Source organism: Centroberyx gerrardi, chromosome 9 (assembly GCF_048128805.1).
Source record: "Centroberyx gerrardi isolate f3 chromosome 9, fCenGer3.hap1.cur.20231027, whole genome shotgun sequence".
NCBI lineage: Eukaryota > Metazoa > Chordata > Actinopteri > Beryciformes > Berycidae > Centroberyx > Centroberyx gerrardi.
In genome coordinates, this window is record NC_136005.1 from 12529015 (window position 1) to 12548552 (window position 19538).

Genomic DNA, 19538 nt, shown 5'->3' on the forward strand with positions numbered 1-19538 from the left:
CAGAACTGGATACAACAGCAGCATCTGCTTGCAACTTGATGGGCTGCATACACTTGTGTTAATACCTCTGTGATTTGTACTCGGAGAACTACTCAAAAAAGTGCTGTATATACAAAAACAAGCCAAAACCAAAACTCATCCACACATTTAGTTTACTCTACAAAGCAATGACTGTGCTTGATTCAATAATAAAGGTCAGGAGAGACTTGCAGCTGTTGGATCAGTTGGATAAAACTTGTTTACAGTTTCATGTCTGTCTATCTATCTATCTATCTATCTATCTATCTATCTATCTATCTATCTATCTATCTATCTATCTGTTTGTCTGTCTGTCTGTCTGTCTTCTTTCTCTTTCCTTCCTTCCCTCTTTCTTTATTTCTTCTTCCTTCCTTCCTTCCTTCCTTCCTCCCTCCCTCCCTTCCTTCCTTCCTTCCTTCCTCCCTCCCTTCCTTCCTTCCTTCCTTCCTTCCTTCCTTCCTTCGTAGCTCTGAGCAGCACACAAGACATTCATAACAAGGTGGAGGGGAAATCCACTGGTAAGAATTTAATGAGTAAATCAACAGGCACATCAAATAGCACATCAACCATTTTGAACATTTTGATGTAAATCGATACATACTACAATAAATCTTTCCCAGATGTTACATCTTCATTCATGAATGTGTCATGAAACATGTCATAAACCTGTTACCAATATGTGCAACCTTGACACTTCAACCTCTGATAGATAACTAGTCATAAACATTCATAAGATGCTTGTTCTCATAATTCATTTTAAGTTATAATGTTTTATGAATGCTGATATAATGCATCAGTAAACATTATGTATTTTTATAATTAGGGTGATAATAAAACATTATTAGTGCATTATGATATGAGTGCTATGGTAGCCATAGAAAGTGTTACTAAAGTAATTAAACTAAATGAGGTAAATGCAAATAACCACTCCAATAGAGCCATATAACGGATCCAATCAAAGGTTTTCTTTAATGATCATTTGTCTTGTAAAGAATATAATACAATGACAGGACTGGAATTCATAAGAACATACATCAATAAATACGGATAAATACTTGAGGACCAGATTCACACAGCCGGAGACGGGCTCTGTTGCAGTTTCTAGTCTCTGTGTTCACAGTCGACGCGAACACACAGTTGCAAACTGAAGTGCCGTGCAGGGAATACAGCCAAAGAAGTGGTGTTTGTCTGTATGGTAAAATATCACCTCACTTCTGGCTCTCCTGCAAAGCATGTGTTGAACTGAGCGTCTCTCGAGTGCATAAAACACCAGTGTGTGCATGAGTGAGCAAGAGAGAGAAAGAGAGAGAGAGAGAGAGAGAGGGTGAGAAAGAGAGATGGGTTTTGGATCTACTGAGGCTGTGTGAATATGGTCCAGGGAGGCTAAGCAACAAACACACCCAGAGTTTAAATGGATTAAAAAAAACAAAAACCCACAGAGTATTTACATCACAAAAGAAGAGAGGAGAAGGAGGAGCGCTTGTCATCGGTTTCTGCTCGGCGTCTCTCTGTCTCTTTTATTTCTCATTCTCTCACTGTAACATCTCTCCATTCATCCATCCATCCGTCCCAAGGGAATAGAGCCTTTTTCTCGACAGTGATAAAATGTCAACTCCATATCAGACAGAGATGCAATGTCGTACAAATACCACTAGGGGTGTACAGATTAGATGCATGGTACTGGAAGATGATGGCAAAGAAGTGAAGGAGAAGGAAAACAAGAGAGTTTCTGAAACGTCTGAATACCTTGATGAGATAGAGAATGATGCAAAATAGACAGAGCTGATCTTTGGGTAAAACAAATTACACAGATACACATAATTATAGGTTTGCATCAACCCAAACAGATATGAATGACTAGCACAGAAACAGTACATAAACCTTGCTTGGAGAGATACAGAGGACTGCAGTGTTGCAGGTTATAACGGTCTGTTTTGTTGTCATTTAGCGAATATCCAGTGTCAATCTATTGTATTGTACCATCAATGTCATTGACAGACTTAATAGGAACCCAAGACAGACAGCCTAATCATGAAATCAATAGCCTTTCTGTGTGGGGCTGAGGACGGATCCGACAGCCTCTACCACTCTTATCAGTTTGTCATTGCCAGAAGGTTAAATGCTGATGAGTGCTGATGTTTAAATGTATCAAATGAACAGTCTTTTATGTAAAAAAATTCTCCTGTGTTAAGCACACTTTTCTTTCATTTGTGAAGAGGCCCACACACAGGCAGGCACTCCATCCATGTACACACACACGCGCACATATATGCACGTGCACACACACATACAGGATATGGTCATTCATGGATGCTTGCTGCCTGAATACGGCTTGTATTAATAGAATGCAGCCCCCTCTCTCTCTCTCTCTCTCTCTCTCACCTGTCACTCTTCCCTCTCTCTTACACCACATTAAATGCACGGCAGGCAAGTTGAGCTCCTCATTATATCGGTGTTTAAGAATGCGAAGGTATGTCTTCTCTACCGGGATTCTGCCACAGCAACCTGCTGCTGCCTTAGAAACACAAACATACCCAAAGTCAATTTCCTCTCAATTGTTCACATCATTTCCCCCGCCTCGCTGATTCAATCAGACAAACACAAACTGAGTCCATATACAACAAATCTAACTGAGTTGCCCTCCCACAGTTGCCATTCAGACAGAGTGCAGTCAGACAATCACAGCTACCGGCGCTCGGAGATACGGTCGTATTCCCTCCGATCCAGCTCTCGTCTCATCTCGGCTGAGCTCAAAAGACTCCAGCAGTGAGCGGTGTGATGGGAATGACTGGGTCACAATTAGGATGGGCGGCTCAGCCCGAGGAGAGGCCGGGGTCTATTGGCTGTGAAGACGCTGGACGGTTTGCCCGCTGCTCCCCCTCAGGCACGCTGCTCTGCGCCGCTCGGTGCCGAGCCAAGAGACAGCTGGAAGCAACCTCTGTTAAGCCACTCATCTTCATAATTAAGACTCACAATTAGAAGGCTCCGTGTCTGTCTGCCCCGAGGCTCCGACTAGAAAGACCGAGGACGGGAGGCGACGGGTTGAGAGAGAGAGAGAGAGAGAGAGAGAGAAAAGCAAACAGAGATAGAAATTGCTGAGAGTGTGGCTGAAAAGTGTCTGCAATTTAGAGTGAGAGAATGGAGTCAGACTGGGTTTCTGTGTGTGTGTGTGTGTGTGTGTGTGTTTGTATGCATTGAAGAGTGAAATCGTTACTGTGCGAGTGTGTGCTTGTCTATGGGGGAGAGAGATTGGGAGAAAGCCCGACCGACACTTTCCACAGAGCAAAACTGACCAGTCCCACAGGATGTGCCGAAAGCAAGTTGGCCCAGTACAGAGACAACACACACACACACACACACACACACACACACACACACAAGCCAGTCAGAACTTTTATTTGGAGGCTATTTATTTTGGACTGTTTGGTGAGGGAAGTCAGCTATGCTCAAACTTTTGAAAAACAGCATCATCAATGGAAAATCCATTCACACCAGTTAAATTACATAAATCTGTGGTATCTTGGGTAATTGTTTGAGCATTTATTGATAGTGGACAGGAATATCTATCAATCATCTCCAGAGTTTTTCCAAAATAAAAGTCTCCGCAGAGCACTGTGGGGGAAGAGAATGAGTCAGCACAAGATAGAATAGCAGATTAAGCATCAGTGCTTTTTTCTAACCATAATGCATATTGATTGATTGAAACAACATCATGACTGGTACATAATTTAATTAATTCTTCTATTTCATTTAATTTTGCCCGCCCCTTGTCTCAGCGGGTTTTCTGTTTACCAGTCTGAATTTAGCTCCTTCTCACTCCATCATAGTTGAGCAAGTTTGTTGCTCCTGTCACAAACTCGGACTTTCGCATCACTAAGAGAGACAGACATACACGTAACGCAACAGTAATCGCACTGTCTCTGGGAATCAACTCTGATTTGAATTGCCCCGAGGAGGCTTCTGTCTGCCCTTTCATTCATCCACCCACGGTCAATCCATTTTCCGGGACAGAAAGATAGAAAGAAAACCATGGCAGCCTGACATCTACGAGACGAGTGGGGTTTGACGGCTGTGACAGGTCTCAGGGCCTCCTGTCCGTCACCCTAAACCTTCCACTGTCTGTCCGTCAAACTAACCCTTCCCCTGTCATCACAGAACCTCCATGGTTCTGCAGATAATGCAACTTATTAATTACGCATGCCTTTAGGGAGATTAATTAAACTGATACAGGGGTGCAGGTTCACTTTCCTTCTGAGCGTTGAGGAGTGTCCGTCACTGCCAAGGTTGATAGAGACTAACACTGACAGAGAATAGGTTGAAGAATGGAGAATGAATGGTGTAGAGGTAAAATTAAAAGTGTGTTAACTATGATTTCCAGTTATTATTTCCATCTATATAAACAATAAACAATATTTGGATAGTAGTATTAACAGAAGATGCATTTTCTTAAATAGATCACGTGACTTGGAACTGTATGAGGAACTGTTATTAAAGTTTATATTGGCTTAAAAATAGTGGGTCAACTCTTTCACAAATAAAGAGCTGAGTAAACAGAATTTAGGTGGATTTAACCTCCACTTTATTCCTGATGTGGTGAGGCAGTGACAGAGAGGGCGTAGAGTACAAGAGGGTGAGGAAGATAGATGAAAACAGAGTACAAAAGAGAGAGGCAGCGAGAGAAAAAAACAAAGCAGGACAGAAAAACAAAAAATGATAAGGTGTTGAGGCAGCGGTTTGGACACAATCCCAGAAGCTGCAAAGTGCCGGCTTTAGAAAACACCAAATTAACCGAGCAGTAAAAGGGTTCGAAGTAAAGGGGGAAGGAAAGGAGAGCAAAGCGGCTGTTCTATCCATCTCTCTTCCCCTCTTTAGAAAGCAGGACACGCTCCAGGAGTGAGCACAGGTGTGAACAGCTGTGAGCGGCGTGACACTCAGTCTGCCCCAGAAATGGGAAGCCCCCCCTTAATCTCCGCTGACCCTCCCTGCTATCATCCACTGGGACATCAGCCACTGTCAACATCCTCAATCAGACACACACACACACGCTGCCCACACTTACAACACACAAACACACACACACACACACTGAGATAAGAGAGATCTCAACCCTGTTTTGCCACCTCTGTCTACCCTGCCACTCTTTATTTGTCCTCATGCCAGTTTACACAGCCTTGATCCGAGAGACTTCACCGCTAGTCTCTGCCAGTCTCAAGCTCATGTCTGCCTTCCCATGTCCTTTCCACACTGGTTTTAAAAAGCTAGTTATGGGCAGAGCGCTTCACCCAAAGGCTGCACACGGACTTGTCATACCTCGTGCTTGACGTGATGCATGAGGAGGTCCGCCGCAATTAAGGATCGAGATAGATACCCTGCTCTCTCTCTCTCGCTGCCTGGCTGACAGCACAATTTCTCCTTATCAGGCCAGAGAAGTCAAACTCCATAATAAAAGGAAGAACCGACCATCAACTGCAAGATTTGATGAGAGATTGACCAATCAATACGGAGGATCTTTCCCTTGCTGCATCGCCTTGATTCATTTACGGCGGAGCATCATTCACAACATCCTACAGTAACACAAAATATGAGGCAGGCAAAGCAAATATTGGACTGTTCTGCTGCGCTGAAAGAAACACACATTACATGACAAACTGACAGCAAATGTTCAGGTTAACCCTTGACAATGACAGCTGTGGATGTCTGACACGGCGAGAGCTGTTTGGGATCCTTCAACACTTTTGGAAAGCGACTGACTCTGGTGTGTAACGTGATGTGATGCGATGGGATGTGACGTGTTCTCCATTTTCCTCTGGGGGCCCAGCACCCAATCTAAAGTAACTGTCTTACACTGACAAGAAGATACAACGCTAACAATTCAAATAATTCAATTACAACCGTCTCTGATTCAAAGTAAATCAATTAAATCTGTTTCAGAATAAGTTGATGTTGTTGTTGTAAGTCAAGTAAAATGTCTTACAAAGAGCAAACCAAAAGCAGCGGAGTCAAGAAATACACATTGAGCATCTGTAAAAATATGGTATGTTCAACAGACAAAGACTCAAGTCAACAACATGGACTCCACGTCTTCCTTGACTCGTCTGATTTTGATAAAGCATTTCCAACGATGTCATCCCTATTTACAGTTTGTACTAAACCACTTCTCTTCGAAGCATGTTCAATGTGGAACCCAAAGGTATTAAGGTATCTTTCCAAAAACAGGTCAGCGAAGCCCCACATTTCAGGTCATCGTTGAACTCAAAGGAAAAGAAGAAAAAGTAACTGGGTCAAGTGAGAGGGTAGGTGAGAGACAGACGAGAAACGAGTGAAAAGTAAAGCAGAGAAAGTAAAGTAAAAAGAGTACAAAGGGATTGTTATTGTCCCAGTAAGGCCTGGCAGGACTGTGGCAGGCCTCAGAGTTGACTATGATACAGGCTGACTCGGAGAGCCAGGGGTGGAGCTAAGGGCAGGGCAGGGCAGGGCAGGGCAGGGCAGTGCAGGGCGGTGCGGGACGGGGCGGGGAGAGGGCTTGAGCTCAGAGTTTTGGGCTGAAAGGCTGTGAAATCGTGTTTGGGGGAATTGGGTGAGAGTAAGGGAGCACAGGAAAACAGGCAAACTGCAATGAGCAGCCAGGGAGGAGAGGGAGAGGAGGAGAGGAGGAGAGGAGGGGATGTTTTTTGGTTCAGAAGTGGGCGTGGTTGTGGCCCTGGGCCTGGTCTCCTCCGTGGTGCCCTCCCTCTCTGTGGCCGTGCTTCTTGTGCTTCCTGCGCTCCCTCCTGCCCTTGTGGTGGTGGCGCCGGTAACGGTGGGACCGCCGGGCTGGAGGAGGGGAGAGAGAGGAAGAGAGAGATGGTGAACAGGGCCGGAGCCAGACCAACATTTTGAGTAAGATCCCAAGATCCCAAACCTTGGAGGAGGAGGGGCTGGTGGTTCTCCCCCAGGAAAAAATTCTGCTATTTAAACCGAGTTTTACAATACATTTGCATGATTTATATCCATCTGAACTATAGAAACAATTATATTTTCCCTCAGTTCCTTAAATTCCAGTGATCACAACATCCCCGTTATTATGTTAAAATTAGATGTGGCATTTTTCCAGGCAAGCCACCTCCTCCTACTGCATATGCAGAGTTTGAGTCCTGTTCAAAGCAACCTAAGCATGGCTGTATTTGCAGACACAACTGTGTAAATATGAACAGAGAATTTTTAGAAAGTATTTTATTATAATATATAGCTCCATTTGCTTGCACTTCATTCATTTAGCTACTGTGTGTGTGTCTGTATGTGTATGTGTGAGTGTGTGAATGTGTGTCCCTTGACAGTCTTGTCACTCTCCAAGGTTCTCAATATATGGAATATTTCTCCATAGCAGCCAGAGTGAATTCAAATGTCAATTATATTAACATCGGGAATGGAGATCATCCAGGAGACTGAAATGTTGAAATGTTGAAATGTTTGTATTATTAAAATATGCATGAAAGACACATGGGAATTTATGAAATACATACAGAATGTGGCTAATGCATAGGCTAATGAGTCCAAATGAACAACGAATGGGGAAGCCTAAAGCATCTCGGCTACAGTGGCCTGCAGCTCCTACTACTGATGCTCAGTGTGCTGCAGTCAACATGCCACAAGACTTATTAATGATATCCAACAGCTCATGCAGGAGCTTACAATAGTATGAAACGTAAACCTTCAAAAACGCATAACTTTTTCAACATGGCATCAAAATGTAACTTGTAAAGTGAAAATGTTCATCAGATAGGTGCTTTATTACATGCCAACTTGGCAACGTGACTTTAATGAGCAGCCAAACGAGTCATAAAGTTTTGGAGGCTCATTTGTTCAACATTTATGATTTTTTTTTTGCTGTTAAGCTCCTCAACAAAGGCAGTTTCACTGGCGCTGCCTCCTTTTGCTGTTCAGCCATTTTCAGGCAGCTGTTACCGGGTGAGAGAGTCTCATTTCTAACTGTACACAGCCTACACCCAAAGTGTTGTTAAATTAACTCATCGCCCTGAATGTGGCGTCTAAAAAATGGAGTCAGCTGTGTGTAATTTCGCACTGACGCATATGAACTGAACCAGGAGACCAGAGGCGATAAAGGGGAGCAGCCGACAGGGGTGTCACTGCACCGCTCGCATCCCCACCTCCAACTTCTATGCTTGTAGCTGTGGAAATTTTCAATATTATGGGGAAAAATGACTGACATCTGGACCTTGATGCCCTCATATAGGGCTGTGGCCACGATGGTGAAATAAAAGAGAGGGGAGACGATTCATTAAAGAAGGTAGATAAGTAAGAGATGGGATAAGACGAAGGGCGAGAGTGAAAGAACGATGAAAGGAAGAAGATGAGTTGGTGACAAGCGCCATAATAAAAGAATGACAAGGTGTTACGGGCTGAGACAAAGATGACAAAGAGGGAGGTAAAGCCAGGTAAAAGGCCAGAGGAAAGAGAGCGAAACACGGGAAGGTCAAAATCACACACACTCTATACAACTCTTAACAGCGTCAGCCACTCCAGGCAAGAGAATCTATTTTATCTTCCACTCAATAGACTGGGCGCCTTTAGCATTGCACACTGAGCTAGCCGCCCACTCAAAGCCTGAGTATAAGCTTGTTCCTGGGGTGTGCTGCCAAATTGGATCTCTTGGTCCTTTTCTGGATTTTGCCAACAGAGATATGTCTTCTGCAAAGAATGATAACGATGCTATAACTCTGGGCCGTAAAAACAACAGTGCTCCAAAAGTAAAAACATAAGAATCTTTATCACTTTCAACAGAAGCTACATTATTTCAGTATTTCATCATAACTGTCGTATTATGAGCGGAGTGAAATGAAATACAAGGCACAATGTGATATATCAGCCCCCCTCCCCCATATCTCCTCTGAAAGAGCAAATATAGAAATTATGCTGAAATATTATGACAGCTCTTTCCGTCATAGTGAGAGTGAGTTCTTTGTTATTATTTTGAGAGAAAATAAAGTTTGTTTTAAATCTCAAGGGAGACAAGGTGTATAAAAGTCGAATGATAAAAATATCTTACCACTGGCACTGAACCATCTCATTTATTCATTTACTCCATCTGCAGGTCCCTTTGAGTGTGAGAGTATATTTGGTGTCTTCTACTGCATATACTTGCATGTGCATAAAAAGTCTTACATGATATGGAGTATGAAAGTGGTTTCACTTTGGTTGAACAGTTTTAGCACACAGGACTGTGTGCGGTTGACCCAGCACTAAAATGTGTTTTGAAAACCCAGTCTAAAAATTATACCTCGAGCATACTGTATATAAAGCACATCAAAGGAGAACCTATACAGCTAAGTAGACCCAGGGGGCTTAATTCATTCTGCATCCAGGGTTATCCTGCTTTTCAAGAGATTACTTTGCCTGTTTGCAATTATTAATGAGAGCTGGGACGATAAGCCTGGATGCCAGTGGTGACAGCAGCTCCCCAGGGTGGCTGATATGGAAGGTTTACTGCTCTTAAATACCTATGGTGGTGTGCATGCTAAAAATAAGAAAATGTAAATGGGAAATGGCCTAAGAAATAGAAATATTGCTTTAAATCTTGCCTTCTGCTTTTTCTGTATGAAAAGCCTGTCTTGTATCACTCACATTTTGTGCAGATGATTTTGGGTCGGTCCCACTTGCCGTTGGCGCGACACTTGGCGGTGGGCACGTGGCGCTGGAGGAAGCCGTCGGCACACTGGTAGCGGACCACGGAGTGGATGTCATAGTGGGAGCGCTTTCGGCCAATCAGGAAGGCGTTCTCCACGGTGGGTGGAGCTCCGCAGAGCACTGCCGGGGAAGAGAAAGAGACAGCACAAGATAGAATAGAATATTAAACATCAGATGGTGTCATGACTTTTGCTGTAGGACATAGATATATTGAAGATGCACAAGTTATTAGGGGCGTCTTGCTGATTTTGAGTTGCAGCCTCTTTTGTACAATCCACCTGTCAATTCTCTCAAAGTTAAAAAATCCTTCTCTATCTTGTCTGCTTCTCTTTATCTACATCTCCTCCTTTGTGATTGCTATAGATTTAATAAGGGAAATCAAGAAGGGATAATGGCTTTTACCTGAATTCACCTCATCAGTGTAGCCTAAAAAAGTAAGTGTCCCTAATTTTTTGCACATTCAGTCTATATTCTGATGTCTGATTTTTAGAACACATACAATATAGGATTATCACTTGGCTAAAACATCTTTCTGAGAGCCACTTACGGCACAAACACCAAAGTGTGGGTTTAGCATTTATAGGACAGCGTGTCTGTCCAAGTCTGTGAGTGCGTGGGCAGCTGTCAGAGTAGTATAGCGTTTTAGGGATGTGAGGAGTCGAGGCAGGCTCAGAAGAAATTTCTGTACAAGCCGAGATGGAGAGAGGACATACACGCTGATCAGAGATAGACAGGCCGGTCAAGCCTCAGGGAAGCGCTCACACAACATCACAGACTTCTTAACTCTCTTGTCAGGGGTGCCAGTCTCCCTGTGGAGGTGACAGGTGAGGGTGTAGTAACTCTGTGCCTCCCTAGATGGCAGTCACGCAGCTGAAACCCAAGCTGCCCCTGCCAGACTCGGCCTTTTGAATGTCTTTGGCATTGCAACATGCCCTTTCCCTGGCATCTTTGCACTGAGCTCACCCATGGACCTTTAGACATGTCATGGAAAAGTTTTAAAGGAGTGCTATGTCAAAGTTCCCCCCTGGATGTTCATTACAGCCACTGGTGGTCCTACAAACATGCAGCGTATTGTCTTGGATGAAGTTAGCTAGGTGGACAATGAAGCTATTATGACTTATTAAAACGTGAAAACTGGGGCTGCAGAACCCATCATGAAATAGTCACAAGTCAAGGTGAAAAAAAACGTTATTGCTTGTTCTATGTATTCTATGATTTTACGGGAAATTTCACCTGAGAGGCAGGTTTGTAACATTACTAGCTAGCAAGTAATCTCTAGTGTAACTACTCAACTATCTTGATTTTCCAAATCCATGTTACATAACAGAAATTAATTAATTAATCATTGGTAACAACATTGTTCCTAGATGCCTAGTCGAAATATCAGGTAAAATAGCTTTATTCACCCATTATTCTCTACTGTCGAGCACCAAATCCCTCTTTTTTTAAAACTTGGTTGGACATAGATTTGGGACTCTAATAACATTGCTATATCATGCTATCTTTGCAGCTGTATCACCTATAAACCTGTGTATCAATGTGTGTGCTTACATCTGTGTGTGTGGGGAGGGGGGCACCTTTGATGTTGAACTATTAAATATCAAGCCTGACCTGTACAGCTATACCCAGTCATAGATTACAGGATTGGGAGCACATCAGTGCAGGTCATGGCCATGGTTATCAGAGGTGAAAAAGAAGTTTCATGCCACCTCAGGCTAGAGGACGCCCTAGGTGGCTGCCTATATCGGCTATACCGCTGATCGCCACTGACGCCGTCCTTGAATCTACACGGTTCAGTGTAAATCACCGGTAGCCAGCAGAGGACTTAATCAGCAACCGGAAAATGTTTACAATCACTTTTAATTCCCTTGTCCCTCTCTTCCATCTCCTGCTATTACCTCCTAAATTCTTAATAAGGAAAACCAATGTCATTAACTCTGATGAAAGGTTTAACGCCACATTTACAGTCTAATGTGTTGTGGAAGGAAAGGGCAAAAAGCACTTCCTTCCTCACTTGAGACAATCACTGACTCAACACAAATGAAAGGCTAAAAGGCAGTTTTCCATTAGCCTATACCTGCATGTCTACTGTTGGATGATTTCTCACAATGGAGTCAGTGAAGTCAGAATGTATTGTATAATAGGGGGAAAGGACAAGGTCACTAAATAAAGAAACGCCAAATGCAGCCATGATCTTATGGGAGAAGTCGGTAAATCCCAGCTTTAAGTCAGAAAAGGCCCTTTTGTAGAATACAGCATGAAGGACAAGGCCTACAACAGTGGAGCTTAGCTTGCTACAAGTTCAAAATGCCCATAATAAACCTCTCTAAAATAATCCAAAGCTACTTCTGAATGTTTAAAGTAGTGACTTGAATCCTTAAAACACTTTAAGAGTGCTTGTTCGGATAACCAGCGATCGTCATTTTTCACAGTTTCATTCAGCCAGAAAATTCACACTTTGCATCCACTGCAAAACCACTGGCATCAATGTGTGTGTGTGTGTGTGTGTGCATTGGCGAAAATGTGTTTTCATGCGTATATGTGTGTGTTTGTGCATAATCAGGGTTGCCAACGCACGCATTTGGCATGAGATACACGTACGCTTCCGGGCTCCGTCTCACGCTCTCAAGCTCCCCAAACAAATCTCACACCACAGTTTAAATGGTCAATTAAAATATAGCAAGTCTCAGTCTGAGCAAAGTGAATATTCTGAATACATCTGCTAGCAGACAATATTTTCTCCACACATGATGAGATGAGATTGGCTCATAGACAGTAAGAAAAGACTGATTGGCTTCATTCTCTCCCGCAGCAGCGCTGTGTGTTGCTTTCTGTGCACGAGGCACTTTTTGAAAATTCACACCAAGTTCCCAAGACTCCCAAGACGGCGGTTAGAGGTAAGAACCTCCACCCACAGTTATTACCTGAGATATAGGATATCGTTGCTTCAGCTGTCAGACAGCGCTAAGTAAGGCTGCTAACACGGTGTTAGCAAAGCTGAGATACACATGTGATAACCACACACAAAAAATTATATCCAGCTAAACTGTTTTGACCAAAGCTTCTGTCACCATGACTACAGATGAGTTTTCTGAAATACTGTAAGAGCAGAGAGAAGGGAGGAGTGGGGAGAAATAGAGAAGAAGAGAGAGGGAGGTGGAGGAGGAAAAAAAAGACAGATGTCCAGAGGAAAAGTGAGGAGAAGAGAGGAGAGAGATTCTCAGGTGCAATGCAGCAGCGGCAGATTTTTTTAAAGTAGAGTAGCTTTCTCAGCATAGAGAGTATACTTACGGATGTTTAAAATCTAGAGTAAAACAATGTACATAATATCAAACAGTGTTATGGCTTTGGTGTTGTAATTCCCAGCAGTTAAGGCAAGATAATTTAGTTATTGTATATTAGAGGTATGTCATAGAAAATAGGGCTGAAAGGGAAGGAGGGGAAAATGTCCACGTCAGACAATTTCCATGGGTCTGTCAATGACAAGTGACAGCCAATAAAGTTTTTTGTTTTAATTTTTAGACACATGAAAACCCATTACATGAAAATCTTAGTCCATGACAAGAAAATCTCACTCCAGCCAGCAGTTGCCAACCCTGTGTGTACATGGTATGTGTTTGTGTATGTGTGTGCGTGTGTGTGTGTGTGTGTGTGTGCATGTGGAAAGGAGACTAATGAGGACATCTCTAACCAGCCACATGCAGCTGAAGAAATAGATCAATATTTACCAGAGCTGGAATGGCTCTTAATAGCACAAAACTGCATGTATGCGTCACATGCTTCTACAGTATGTGTGCTTTTGCGGTGTGCGTGTGTACACCGTGTTTGTAAGTGTATTTTTCTGTCTTTGTGCCCGCGTTTGGCTGGCAGGGGGTAGTCAGGGTGATTTAGTGGCACGGTGAGAGCTGCAGACAGTTAGATGCTGGCTCCTCTCAGCACTCCTAAGGCCCCGTGGGCTCCAAGCATCGTTACACCTACTGGCAATCATGTCAGAAAGGATTAGAGAGACACAAAAGTGTGTGTATTCTCACCAGAACACTACTGGGAGTGTCTCTCGCCGGCGCACAGTGGCTGTGTGGACGATAATGCTGTCTTGTTTACTGTGTAATGAACTGCAGCAGTTGTTGGACAAAGCAACTATCAGGTCTTGGACTGGAGTAGAGCGTAAGAGATGATACCGTTATCTTCTGGTTGATCATCTGAGTGTGTAAACGTGTGTGTTTCTGTCTGTAGCGCAGGTGACAGAGTGCCAGACCAACTGACAGATAGGCAGATAGGAGAATTAAGATTATACCACACACTATGAAAGCACTATATGACTAAATATCTCTCTCTCCCTATCTCTCCATACGTGAAAGAGATCTCACCATCACATCCCATCTTCCTCATCAGGATGACTGTCTAACCTCCTCTGAGTTATAGTGAAAAAAACCTCATCACCATCTGAATGACACATCACCCTGCCTGTCCCCTGGGTGACTGATTAAGGCGTCTGATAGGCTGCCACGGTGCTGTTATCACCCAATCAAGCCCAGGGGCCACTGATGAGCAGAGAAACAGAAAACAAGGGGCACTATTAGAAATCAGCCAGAGAATACTCAGCATGGAGCTGCCAAACTCCACTGATAAGACGAGACATTACATGGGGTTACTTAGGAGAGGCTGACAGGAACGTGGGGGGAAGATGAAGAGATGTTGGTGATTGTAACTGACTGATTAAGGTCAGAGGTGGGCTGGATGCTGGGGACTTGTGACAATGTGCGTCAGAGGTGGTGCAACACCTTGCTCATGAAGGAAATACCTTTCCCTTCATACAGGAGTGGAACGGGATGTTTTGCAACTCTCCGGAGCCCAGATGTACTTTCCCCCTTCTACAAGCACCTTCTTTATGCTTCTGCCTCCGGTGACAATTAGCCTAACATCGGCCCAAAGAAATTTACCGTGTAACATACAAACCATCGGTTCTCATTTGTTGTAAAGCAACTGGATATATTAACATAATGACCATGAGTTTTTAGGGTTTCAACCTCTGCTTTGAAACAGGCTTTTGGTATTCTGGCTCATCCAATATTCAGTGATACAGCGGTACTTGAGAAGAGAAGATATTTTAAAGTCCCCATGAAATGAATTCCCATTACTTTTACTTCCTGGAAAACAGAGAATCTTTGATGATGACCTCATGCTGCACTAGTAGGCTTAAATATAAATTCCAACCAAAAAAACCTTCACAGATTTTTGAACGATCCCGCCCCTTCGCCAAATAAAACTGCCTTTCTGTCCCTGGCTGATATTCTATTGGTTTAGACTTTTGAATGATCCCTCTGCCTCTGTCTGCTAATACCCTCAAACTACCCTGCTGCCAACATCCATCTCCAGATCAAGAAGCCATTACTTGGATTATCCAGATCCACAGCTAAAACACAAAGCTAGTCCAACTCTAAGCTCTAGGGTAAGTTTTGTGAATGCAGCCACCAGTGACTTCTTGTGGCCCACTATCTTCAATAAACCCAGACCAGCCTGTTAATCTCCACCTAGCTATTAATACGTCTGTCTGCTTGCTATTGGTCAGCAGTCTGACCTGTATGCAAATGCATGGCAAAAATAAGCTCTAATAGGCTCTCGGAGGAGCGTGTTGTGGCCTAACTCCTGCGCCTCGCAGTACCATGACAGTGCAGCTGCAACAGGGGACACCGAGAGGAGAGAGACGCCTGTATAGGAGCTTAACCAACCAGTAACTATGCTCACCTCATTTTGCTGAGCTTAACTTTCCCAGACATAAAGTAGAAGGTACATTCTGCCTCAGTCTTACTTGAAGAAGAGCTTCACCTTACTAAAACCGAACATTTGGCTGAGGAAATGGAGCTGTGATGCAACATGGGAGAGGGAAGAAGCGTTGGTGGGCTATAATGAGTATGAATCTGAAGTGCATGGACTGATTGAAGAAGCTTAGTGGAAGTCTCTCCCACAGCACTTAGACATGTATAAAGTGTGGTACAGCTGGGATGTTCAGAATCTACCATTACGTACATGTGCTGTGAATCTGCCTCCGTCTCCACTTGAACACTAATAGGCTGCAACTCTTATGGGCTGCTTTACACAAAAAACTACGGTGTCTGGAATCTTTCATTACCTTCTCTCTCCTTTTCCTATCTCGCACCTCTCCTTTGCTCATGACATTTAGGCCTGTTCATTTTTAAAGACCTTATAAGTAGTGACAGCAGAACAAGGGTGTTCTTTCTCCTTTGCCCTTTTTCTCATTCCCGCTGTCTCTTACTGTCCGATTCCTTATTCTCTCCCTCCTTACTCCAGTATCTCTCACCGCTTCTCTCTCTCTTTTTAAGGATTTTTTTTTTTTTTAGTGTTCCTCCTTCATATCCTGCTCATCTCCACCTCCTTCCCTCTCTGTCAATCATCTTAATCACCTGTTGCAGTCGCAGCATACATGATGCCGCTCTCCCATCTCCCTCCATCCATCTCTGGTTCTCACCTGTTCCCTTCTTGCAGACGTAGGGCAGGTTGTAGTTGCAGGGCACGTCGTTCCATTTGCCATTCTCATGAGCAATCATAACCACACAGTCCTCTCCTCCAGCGAAGAAGTTGTCTGGCTGGTTTTCACGCCAGTTCTCATATTGCTATACCATCGCATATACAAGAAACGCAGAGAAAGACAGATAATTAGACACACAGATCAGAGAAACCAATACTATAAAAAAATGTGATTCTCCGTCTGTCTTTTTTAAACGGCAATGTCATTTTATCCAGATTAGTCTTGACATCAAGCCACTCTCATGAGTCTACTTTTTTCAGAATATCCAATTCTGTGCAAACCAATATGTAACAAAAGTGCCACCTGCGTATTTCTAAACACATTCAGGAGACACCCTGCCATCACCAGTAGAGTTTTATTGTGCTGTCTAATCATGAAAATCTCAAGGCAGATGTACCAGATTTTTTGTTGTTGTGATCACAATGGAAAACAAATGAATAGATTAATTTCCTCAACAAATTAATGGATTTTTGCGTCATTGCAGTCTCCAGCTGCGATGAGTGCCTCCAGGTTTTGTTTATGCTTCACAAATTCACTCATGCATTTTTGTTGTGAGATGCGACTAGACTTAGGGGCCTGATGAATTCCACTGGGACCGCCAGTTGATGGTGGAACAAAACAGACACAGCTGGTTCCTCACCAGGTCCATCTTGTCGGTCCACTGAAAGTCGTCCTCCACTGTACGATCATTTAACCCGATCCAGGTGTTATCATGGCTTAGACCTGAACAGGGGGTAACAGACAGGGGTTTCAATACACAGTCACACACATACAACATATTCAATTCAATTCAGCTCAAGGGAGCAATTTGATTCTGGAAACTCATCACACAGACACAAAAACGACTAAGGACAACACTAATACTACCACAATAAAGCGTTATGACCATGCATTAAAATACAAATTCCCTTCCATTGCTCTGATGTTTATATCATTGTACCATATAGCTCAGTGAGTAGAGCATGGAACTAACCAAACCAGGGTTAAGGGTTTGACTCCTACTGGGGCCGCCCATGTTAGAAATGTGAACACTCATGGCACTATAAGGCACTTTTGACAAAGGGGTCCACCAAAGGGCACAGGTTATGTTAATATTACATAGGCTACACACATCAAGTCTGCTTGGGGACACTCTTACCAAAAACTTGAGCAAAACAACGGGACACACAAGGCCTGACACAACCCTGGAAGGCAGCAGGGACATCTCTGAGATCTTATCACACAGAGCCAAGAGAGGAGCGACCATCCCTATCTGTGATGCACTGGTGATGAGATTTTTTGGTGTGTGTGTGTGTTTGGGTGTGTGAAATGAATTTCAATAATGGTGTTTTTGATTAACCTTGTGTGTGTGTGTGTGTGTGTGTGCGTGCGTGTGCATATGTGTGCACGCGCGTGCATGCACATGCACATATGCAATGGAATTTCAATCATGGTGTATCTGATTAACATCATTACCAGGCCCATTAATCTTCCTAATGGCTCTGGTCCCCTTATTGCAGGGGTGGAGACGTCCATTTTCAAGGCAATTAAACACACTTTTTGGTAAATGTGTCTGTGTAAAGGAAGGATGGGTGCTAGATGGATGGCACTGGCCTGGCATCTCTCCGAGACAGAAAGTGGGTCCAATATTAGAGGATTTGCTGTGGGTGACCTGGCCTTATTATGACACGAGTGGTTGTGGAGCGATGCCAGAGGGTGAAAACAAAGCTAAGAATGAGATCAGGAAGTTTTATGTAGCTCCAAGGAAAGTCTGTATGGATACTAGCATGGCATTACTGCCTAGCACCTTACTGATAAACTGCTCTCAGTGGCCAAATATTAAAGTCCTCGACAAAAACCCATGAAGGAACCAAAAAACCTGCAGAAAAACCTAGGTGCAGCAATGCCCCTTCTTATCTTATATTGTATATCTTATAGCATTTGTAAATAATTCTCAGGATTTCTTTTAACATGCTTGGAAAACCAGATACAAAGCCAGATACCTGCTACATAGGACAATACAATCAGTACCAGATGGTTTAGACAACAAGAGCAAGAAAAATATCTGAAAAACATTATACATTTCTGTAATTTACAACTTACCTGACACCATCTGAATAATCCTGGAATAAACCCCACCCGCTAAAATGGATATTTGTATTGTGGGGTACTAGATACCCCACAATACAAATATCCATTTTAGCAAACCATTTAATCTAGTATTGAGTCTTACAATCAGATTTTTCTTAATGCAAGAGAAAGAAATTCGGCAGTAGGGTGTGATAATTTCACTTATTTTCAATGCAAATCAACTTGTTTCAAGAATTTTTTTTGAATCAAGTGTCATTTCCTTGATACCATTGACGTAACTGGCCTTATTCTGCCTTGTTTCACCATACTGACATTTGCATCTCCTGCACTGGAAACAAGTGGAATTGCCTCACCCCACTGGAAGGATTTTTCACCTGCTTTAAAAAAAAAGAAAGGATTCTAAGACAGAAGAGAGTACATGAAATAATAAGATTTCTTGCAGATAAAAACAAACAGTAAGAAGCATTTACAAACACTATTTGTCCCACGTGTGTCCCTGTCCCGTCTCTCCCCTCTACCTACCGCTGATGAAGTCCTGCTCTGCGAAGCTGTGGATGCTAGCCAGGTGGCCGCTGTGCTCCCTGCAGTCCTTCTCGGCGTCCTCCCAGGTGTGTCTGCGGCTGAAGTACCTGTAGCAGTGGCCGTGGAACTTCCTCCACGTGTGCTCACAGCCCTCCGTGTCTGCAGGTGTGTGTGTGTGTGTTGGGGGGGGGGGGGGGGGGGGGGGTTTGGGAGGCAGAGAGGGAAGGTGATAGAGAGAGACAGTGATGGGGGACGGGATTAGTCAACAGAAAATCCATATGTGAAGAGAAAGTCGGGTTTTTATCGTTAAACAAACACCAACAGCCGACGGATACAAAAGCATGTACAAGAAAGGAGTAGGGGGATTTTGGACTAAGAAGAGGGATATCACCGCTATGTTTTAGTTTCTCATTTTGATTTAATACACGGTAAATTCTTCCTGTCTCGCAGCACACAAGATCTACATAATACCCTCCAGCATCCCCCTCTCTCCCTCTCCTCTCTCCTCTCTCTCTTCAGTACCATCTTCCTCAAGTGCTCTCCTCTCACTCATCCTATGTGACACTCCGCTCTGCTCTTCCTCTCCATCCCTTCATCTCTCCCTCTCTCTCTCTGTCTCCTTCCCTTTGATTGGACTCGGACTCCTAATCCACAGCAGAGGCAGGCGTGCGGTGAGGCAGGCTTAGTCCAGCGAAAG

General features: G+C 43.6%; 1 protein-coding gene across 1 annotated transcript in view; it reads right to left on the reverse strand.

The window, feature by feature from the left end:
- Positions 1-6694: 6694 nt before the first annotated feature.
- ncanb (neurocan b) overlaps positions 6695-19538 on the reverse strand; it is a 134876-nt gene continuing 122032 nt past the window's right edge. The window contains exons 14-18 of the mRNA XM_071926009.2: positions 18842-19000; positions 16890-16972; positions 16190-16334; positions 9640-9822; positions 6695-6831 (exon numbers count right to left, since the gene is read on the reverse strand). Coding sequence (XP_071782110.2) covers positions 6695-6831; positions 9640-9822; positions 16190-16334; positions 16890-16972; positions 18842-19000 — 707 coding nt within the window. The remainder of the gene's footprint in view (positions 6832-9639; positions 9823-16189; positions 16335-16889; positions 16973-18841; positions 19001-19538) is intronic.